Genomic DNA, 8685 nt, shown 5'->3' with positions numbered 1-8685 from the left:
AAACGACTCGACTATCGACCAGCTAAAGTTCATTTTTATATAGCGCTCCTGTCGCACGTCTTCCTCCCAGCTGCTCATTGGCCAATAACTGAGCATTCGGAGGGCCGTGTGACGTCCATTGCTGTTTCAAGAAGTTTCGAGAACGTGCGAGGACGACGGGGATATCGGTGATATACTGTCGCGAGTTTAGCAGTCCTGCAGTTTTCTATTGTCATTCCTTGGTATTAATTCTCCTTATCGTGAGTGAGCAGCGTATAGTGTTATCGCTGTAATAGGTAAGCTGTCATGAAGCATTGTCAAATTGCTTCATCATTACAATTATAACTAGAAGTCCTTCCGAGCAGCCATGAAATCAATACAAGTTTTGCTAAAGAATAATCCCTTGCTATGCGAGATCAGACATCGCTCTTAATATTCAGACTATGGTATTCGTTATTCTTACTCGCGAGCCTCGATAATTTTCGTGCCATGGAATGCTCTATCCCATAAAATTTACTTTAATGAACAATCATTTTACAACACGAGGCCCGAATTGCAGCAAGGCTCCGCTGCACAGCTGATGGCATGCTCATGGCGTACTGACATTTTTTGGACGAAGTAAACTTTGTTACTTGTTAGCCTGAGCCGTGGTTTCGACGGATAAATGACTTACTCGATGAACATTTCATTTGTTGCCACAAGTTATACTTGTTTCCGCAATTACATCACGAACTCGTCGAGCGGAAAGCGAAATTTTTTCTAAGTAAATCCACTTGTCAGAATGCTCTAGAATATCGGCATCCTTGTCTTTCCAGCACTTATTACGGTAACCATAAAAAGCGATAGGAACAAAACGATTCACCACTTCTCACCTATAGAGGCAGCCCATCTTTGGCAAACATGGTGAAGGAAACAACGTTTTACGACGTTCTTGGCGTGAAACCTGGCTGCACTCAGGATGATCTGAAAAAAGCTTACAGGAAATTGGCCCTGAAGTATCATCCTGATAAAAATCCCAATGAAGGGGAACGGGTCAGTATTGGATGTGACGTTTTTTTCTTCTTCTTCTCACCTAATTTTCATTGAGTAGTGATCTCTGCATCCATTATCTAAAAGCAATCATATTTTTTTATAGACAATGAATCATTATAGCATTATTGGTTGATGAGGTTTTCGTTTTTGAACTTCAATAGAGGATTTTCAAATTAGATCGCATTATTAGTTATATAAAAAGAACCACCTTGATACTTTGGAAATCATTATAGTTTCTTGTTATCTTGTTGCAGTTTAAACAAATATCACAAGCCTATGAAGTCTTGTCGAATCCGGAAAAGAAGCGCATCTATGATCAGGGAGGAGAACAAGCTTTGAAAGAAGGAGGAATGAGCAGCGGCAACTTCTCCTCTCCGATGGATATCTTTGATATGTTCTTTGGGGGCGGATTAGGTGGGGGCAGAGGTACCCGACGACGGGAGCGTAAAGGGCAAGATGTCATTCATCAACTATCCGTAACTCTGGAAGAACTTTACAAAGGCACAGTCCGCAAGCTTGCTCTGCAAAAAAACGTGATTTGCGACAAGTGCGAAGGTATAAATCTGTTCAGACCCGCGTTATCCTATTTCGATTTTTATGACGCACCAGTTGTTCAATATTCGGATACGAAAACATCACAGGCCCTGAATATTAACTCTACATAATATCGCGGAAGTTACTACTGAAAAACTGGTTACACAATAGAATTAACAGAACAATTTGAAGTAAAATTATACGGGTTTCTAATCCCACCTTTGGAAGAGTATATTGACCTGGTTTGCATGACACATCTGATGTCTTCTAGGAATTGGTGGCAAGAAGGGATCGGTCGAGCAATGCCCTACCTGCTCAGGTACAGGTCTGCAGATTCAAATTCAGCAGCTCGCACCAGGCATGATCCAGCAGTTACAGTCCATGTGCTCTGACTGCAAGGGTCAAGGTGAACGCATTAACCCTCGTGATCGCTGCAAACACTGCAATGGACGGAAGACTGTGCGTGATAGAAAAATACTGGAGGTACATGTTGACAAGGGTATGGTAGATGGGCAGAAAATTACATTCACCGGAGAAGGTGATCAAGAACCAGAGCTGGAACCCGGTGACATTGTAATTCTCCTCGATGAGAAGGAACACGAAGTATTCAAGTAAGTTGACTTTTTTCATACCCAAGTCCAGAGCCAATCAGCTGGAAGTATTTATCTGCTACGATTACGATTTCAGACGATCAGGCAATGACCTCATCATGCGAATGCAGCTGGAGCTTGTTGAGGCGTTGTGCGGGTTCCAAAAGGTAATCCGTACCCTGGATGAACGTGATTTAGTGGTGACATGTATCCCTGGTGAAGTAACGAAACACGGAGACATTAAGTGTGTGTTGAACGAGGGGATGCCAGTTTATAAGGATCCATTCACACGAGGTCGCCTCATTATTCAATTCGTCGTTAACTTCCCGAAAACCATCGATCCCGTAGTTATAGCCACCCTTGAACAATGTCTCCCTCCCAGAGAAGAGGTCATGATACCCGACGGAGCTGAGGAATGTTTGTTGACCGACTTGGATCCTGAGCAAGAATCCAGACGGCGAAACACACGTCAAGCTTACGAGGAAGACGAAGGGGGACCTTCGCGCGTACAGTGCGCCACGCACTAATCTGACTATTAATAATGACATTTAACCACACCGATTTCCATTTTCTCTGATTTTTTTCATTTACAATTTACTATGGACGTTTATTACAACGCTAGGTAAAATCCGGCGATACAAAGGGCGACTTCTCTCGGTGCGCGGTAGTTCAGATTATTAGTAAAGATGGTGTGACGCGGCCAGACGTTTCACTTATCAGACCAGCTGAAGAAAACGATTGATTTACCAAAATTTATTTATTGTTAACTCATAAGCGGTGACCTTAACCAACTTGCTAGAAAAATGTTCGGAGCGATATGTCACGTTAGCTTGAATGCGAACTCTGCACTGAAGTCTCTGGGAATCGGTTGCCAACAAAGACTGGTCTCGACCGCCGAAACTTCTCTAATGATGTATCGCATTTGGGACATATCCCCTCTCGCAAGTTTATACTTTAGCATTTGTTTGCGATCAGTGGCCTGACAATTCACGCGTTACATTATTCAGAAGAGTTCGATGTAACGTTCAGAACGATTCAAGCGCCTGCATAGAACAAACCATCGGATTTGAAAATTGGGGACGTGGAGCTGAATGAATCCAATAGATGTATTCTGGCACTTGTGCACATTGCAAAACTCCTTAAAGTTACTTCTTGTTAGAGGATTTGATGAAAATGTCAGCAAAAGTGCCCCAATATTGCTTCTTGATGTTTGATTAATAATATCTGAACTAAATATTCTACCGTAGGTTGACGCTTGTGTAGAGCACCACAGTGAAATCAGTTGATCATATTTGTAGCGCGACCAGAGATACTTTTTACTAATTTATTTGATTTTATTTCCTTTTTTTGTGGCTATAAAGAAGAACCAATGCATGGATCTTCCTGTGGTTGATTTTCTTAAACTTCTCGCTATAGTTTTATAGATAATGAATGTCATAATAATTGTTTTTGGTGAAGATCATGTTTTGAATTAGGTAATGATCTTATGATAACAAAAATCAACAAGTCTTAGACAAATTGATTGATATTCCATTATATTCGAACCCATAGGATTGAAAGGGAATTCGTAACTAATAATGTTCAAAGAATGTGTCTCTAGAATTATTTTATAATCTATTGTACGTATACATGATTATTTTAATCGTGCCCGATCTCTGAACTCTAAAATTCCTGAATTTCCAATAGATCTTACGTTGGGTTGGATTTGTCTTTTTTTTCCAATGATCAAACCAATTTTCCCTTCATTCAATTAATGTGAGCATATTATTTTTATTTCTCGGGGAGTGATTATCCACAATAGCAGAGAGTGCAGCGTGACTCTAGGCTCTTGGAGAAAAATCGAGCAAAATTTCTACGCTGGAATACCCTGAATAAATTGATGAAAAATTAAATATCCTTGTGTGAATTATGTCGTTTTGATACATTTCGAATGATCCCTCCTATCAGATCATAATAAAGGACTCATGAATAAGAAAGGAAAAAATCCCCGAACGGGTACCTTCGACCGGCGATGCTGCGTCCGATGTACTGATCTCATTGTCAGCACGGGTGCTACTCGGACCTTCCTCCATGCATCGAGCCAATGTTACGACTACCTACACTACACTGTACCACACTACCCGTTGTTACTACGCTAGGGTCGAACAATAACATGAATCGTCATCGAATCGCGGCAGAATGGAGGAGAAGGAGGGGGTACGGGATCAACGAGTCGGGCAGTTGCGTGAAAAGAGGTAGACCGTCGTCAGATGGCAGGGGCGTCGACGCGGAGCTTGTGTTGTTTTTGTAAAATGCATCATGGATCCGTGGAAGCCGTGGTCCGCTGTCGAGACTCGAGATGCCGCAAAGGTTTCTGGGTATGCAGAGGGAGCCATATTTTTCCAATATCAGTTACGTGAAAATACAGCGGAGGGAGAGCATCTGCGGGATGGAATTTTTACTGGTATCAAGGAAATAAAGTGATTTTCGGGTGAAAATCGTGCGCGTACTGAGTCTGCGATGCCAGATTGTCGCGCGTAAGTGTTCAGCATGATTATTTGAGTGATTCATTTTGAGATTAAAGTGAAGTTTAGTGGAAACAGTAGTGCGGGCCCGCGCAGGTGTTGAAGTTAATAGTTCGGTTGGTTCGGTGAGAGGACGGGGTTAACTTAACCGTGTTCGACAGTGTAACATCGTAACGCGTAATGTGGTGACACCAATGTCATAACAACATTTATTATCATTACATTCATCGTAAGTAGAGTGCGACAGAGTGCGCCTGCTGGCCAGGGTTAATCGAGTGCCAGTGCCGCTATTGGATTATTTTCGTGTGTGATGTCAACTGGATTTGGCCGTTGTCTAGTTCGTACCTATGCATCAAATGCGCAATTCAGGTTACTACGCATTTTTTCACGTACCTCGTCACCGTCCTGTGACATCGTCGCACAAACTTTCCCCTCGAATTACCCCCGGTAGTCTCGACCCCGCTCCCGTACGACGCAACTTATACATTTCACCTTGATTGGTTCGAGCTGTCTGTCAGTTTTTTATTTTATGACCTTGAACAATTCTAGCGAGACGACTGATGGTTTGACACCAATTTTTAAACCTCGAACCTCGCGTTTATCGAAATTGTCATATTCAATACTCATGATATCCTAGATTTTCACACTCTTGAAATTAAATAGAATTTTTATTCATTAGGAAACACTTTTCACTACTTGATATAGCAGGTAATTATTTCGACAATTTCAAGTCATTTGCGGGTGTTGACTGTTGACCGTAAGACTGCAGTGAGGAAACTGACCAAGTTATATTTTTGTGTTGCTAGAGGATGCCGCAGGGACTAGAGGAGTGTCGGAGGCGTCCGCTGTGTATACCAGTAATGTTGGTGGCGCGGCCCCCTGCACTGCTGGACCTGGACCATGGCCGGCAAGCCTGAGCAGATTCCGTCTCACCCTGTTCCCTCCCATCGCAACAATCATCAACATTCATCTTCGACAAATATACAGCAAAACAGTGTTTTAGTCTATGTTTCTGGGGACAATTTCGCCTACGCTACTACCGTAGGCCAGAATGCCGCAGTTGGATATCACCATCAGCAGCAGCAGCAGCAGCAGCCTCAGCCGCAGCCGCAGCCGCAGCAGCAACAGCAGCAGCAGCAGCAGCAACAGCAACAGCAACCGCAACAGCAACTGTCGCAGCCGCAGCCGCAATCGCAGCAGCAGCAGCAGCAAGGGGACTATCAGAACGCCTTGTTTCAATCACAGGGTCAAGTTTACCCAGCTAAAACTTACCTGGGGAAAAACGTACCCAAGGCAATAAACAATTTCATTCGAGATAATGGTTCTATCGAACAGCATGGGGAAGCTATTTCTGGATCTCAGCCCTACCTGATAGAAGGAGTGGAAGAAAACGGAAGTAGAACTATTTTAGCTGTAAATGGGACCATCTATGAGCAGGCAGTTTTGACCAATGGTCACCATCTGTCGGACAATGGGAACGGAACTGGTACTTTACCTGAGACCAATAATACCAGGACAAGTCCAGAACTAGGTGGCATCGAAAAGCCTCTCGTGCAGAGCGTCTTGGATGAGCAAGGAAAAACTTTTCCTATGAGGGCACCCCACAGGGTCAGTGGGGAGGCATGCAAGGCCGCTTACCCCGTGGCCCAGCTGCCGGATGGCTATTTACCTACCGGTAGAATTGTTTCAGCCTCTGGAGAGGCTCGCTCAAGTATTGTAAACGAATCTACACAGATTACATTTGTTCAGCAGACCGAGGGGACGTGCACAACAGAAGTGTATTCAAGTAATTCTATAATAAATGATCATCGAGTCATTGGAGTGAAGTGCGAGGCAAGTTCTAATTCTAATTCGAACTCATGTTCAAATTTAAATCCCCACGTGAATCCGACATTGGAGTCTTGTCTGGACAACCAGGGAAGCTCGGGGAGCATAGGACGCTGCGATTCGGTTAGATCTGATACCGCAGAGTCCACTTACAGCAGTTTGAGCAGCCCTGAAAGCCACGGACAATTCCATGAATCAGCGACATTGAATTCGTGTCCACAGCAGGCTGTGAGATCTTCGTTGCAAAGTAATGTGCAGCATAATGTTGTAATAAATATGAACAATAGTGCCAGTACTCATCAGCAACAATCATCTGTTTCGGTTCCTCAGGGGTGGAAGAGGATATGCACTAACGGAGTCATCATATACATCAGGTGAGTCGAAGTGTTGGAGTTCTATTACCCTACATGTATGCAAAAGTGATTCATTTCTCAGCTATCTAACGTATACACATAATTCATGTCACTCGAATTTCCCGAATGCTTTACTAGCCGTTTGTTTGAAGATTAATCAATTATTCGGTTCGAAATTCGATCTGCGATGATATTTATTGAACACCAGCAGTGTCGAAACGACGTTTGGTGCCTGATAATCGTCGATTGAGTCGGGCTGTGATTATATATTAGTAATTATGCATAGGTAGAATATAGTATGTACTTACGGCGGCAGTAGTACGGCGTTTCGTTTTATCGCAGACTCGTTATGGGTAGTTATTCGAAAACTGTGTCGCTTCGCGGACATGGGCAAACAACCGATTTGACGAGGCGATGCTGTTGGGGGAGCCTTAATTGGGATTTCCGGGTTTTCGGTTATATCCCTCCAGCTGACTGCCTTAATTACACGATTATTTTCGCCATGAGAATATCTGGAGAGGATATCGTACGTCGTTCTTCGAATCGACAACTCCGGTGCAACGATTCATCTTTCTATGCGGATGATGTCGATTAGTTGCATCATCAAACGCGTAAATTCCTACGATTTTTGTTACGGTCATTTTTTTTTTTTTTTTAGTATTCTAATGTAGTTATTTTTCTTTATTTGCGATGAATTCAAATTTTATCCGTATGTGCCCATTGCGAGCTTTTCCTCATTCTGACGGCATACCTTTTCGAAACCTTTCATCCTCCCACGGTCGACGCGTTACGTCTATTCCCATTGTTCATTTATGACTTCTTGTGCCCTAAAACTCTCTACGTGTATACCTAGTTGTGCTGCATCCGCCGCTGCAGTTTCGGCACAATTAGTTACCTTTCGTTACCTAACTTCGGCCCAATTCTTACTTCGACACGCAACCCTCGCCCTTTGCCCGGCATACCTGACCGCGGGCATATTATGTTCATCCGACGAATCCCATAGCAGCTGTACTCGACCCACAGTTGAGTCACATTTTTGTATCGCATATATCCCTAAGGTTTGTTGGATATTCATTCTTGACAAAAGCCGGATTCGAAGATCATATCCGTCGTATATCATTGACCAAAGCGTCGAGGTGTTATCCAGTTTATTTCCGTACAATTCACGGTGACGATTTGATTAGGAGGGGAAAGGGGGAAATAACTCGCAATCGGTAAAACAAGACCAGAAATGGAATGAATAAAAAATCAGACGACGCCGAAATAACACGCATCGTGTATTTGGAATAAATCGCGTCAACCCCACTCTCCCTTCGTGGGGTTCACTTCATTCGCCTGCGCGAAGAAGTCACGCTTTTAAAAGGCTACAGGATTTAAAGACCCGCAGTCAAACGATCGGGGATCCCTCCTCGTCGCTGCGAGCCATCCTTTACAGAGCAGAGCTCGGAGCGGTCGTCGCACTCGGGATATCTAGAAAAGGAGCTGCGGGGGAGGAACGAGACTGAGAGGATCTCGCAAAGAATGCTTTTGCTCCTGCTTGTGCCGGTGTAGCTGATGGAGGCAAAACGAGCCTCCGAACCACCGGAAAATCATTTTCTCACGTTGCCACAAATTCTCTATTTCCCCGGAACATCTCTGCAAATGGTAGAACATTCGTGAAGATCAGGATAATTCCGAATGATGGGCGGAAATTTTTCTCAAGAAATGCAGATCACGGCCAGGAAACTTGTTTTTTCAGGGGGACTTTTCTTCTGCAACATTCACGAACGACGCTAGAGCAACGTTCGGTAATTTGAAACTCGCAAACTGCGATGCCAAGTGCACAGAGGCGGAAGACTAGGTCTCATCAACGGTTGACCTCTGTAA

General features: G+C 43.7%; 2 protein-coding genes across 8 annotated transcripts in view; both read left to right on the top strand.

Moving 5' to 3' along the window:
• Positions 1-81: 81 nt before the first annotated feature.
• LOC105688594 (dnaJ homolog subfamily A member 1) lies at positions 82-4027 on the top strand. 2 transcript variants are annotated; one of them, XM_012405036.3, is made up of 5 exons: positions 82-275; positions 858-1011; positions 1266-1566; positions 1817-2156; positions 2233-4027. In XM_012405036.3, exons 2-5 carry the CDS (start codon positions 880-882, stop codon positions 2660-2662), a joined length of 1203 nt encoding a protein of 400 aa, XP_012260459.2. In that variant the 5' UTR covers positions 82-275; positions 858-879; the 3' UTR covers positions 2663-4027. The 2 variants fall into 2 exon arrangements, with proteins under 2 accessions (XP_012260459.2, XP_012260458.2); XM_012405035.3 differs by having other exon boundaries at positions 795-1011.
• A 438-nt stretch (positions 4028-4465) lies between these two features.
• The window catches only part of LOC105688605 (AF4/FMR2 family member lilli), a 100567-nt gene continuing 96347 nt past the window's right edge, over positions 4466-8685 (top strand). For 2 of the 6 annotated variants that reach the window (XM_048657165.1, XM_048657163.1), the window contains exons 1-2: positions 4470-5008; positions 5446-6840. In XM_048657165.1, the coding sequence (XP_048513122.1) occupies positions 5540-6840 (1301 nt within the window). In that variant the 5' untranslated portion in view covers positions 4470-5008; positions 5446-5539. Of the gene's footprint in view, positions 5009-5044; positions 5348-5445; positions 6841-8685 lie in introns of those variants that run through there. The other 4 variants (XM_048657168.1, XM_048657167.1, XM_048657166.1 and 1 more) reach the window with 4 other exon arrangements.

This window comes from Athalia rosae, chromosome 6, assembly GCF_917208135.1.
Source record: "Athalia rosae chromosome 6, iyAthRosa1.1, whole genome shotgun sequence".
NCBI lineage: Eukaryota > Metazoa > Arthropoda > Insecta > Hymenoptera > Athaliidae > Athalia > Athalia rosae.
The sequence above is the reverse complement of the archived record's forward strand: the minus strand, read 5'-3'. Positions and strand labels throughout refer to the sequence as shown.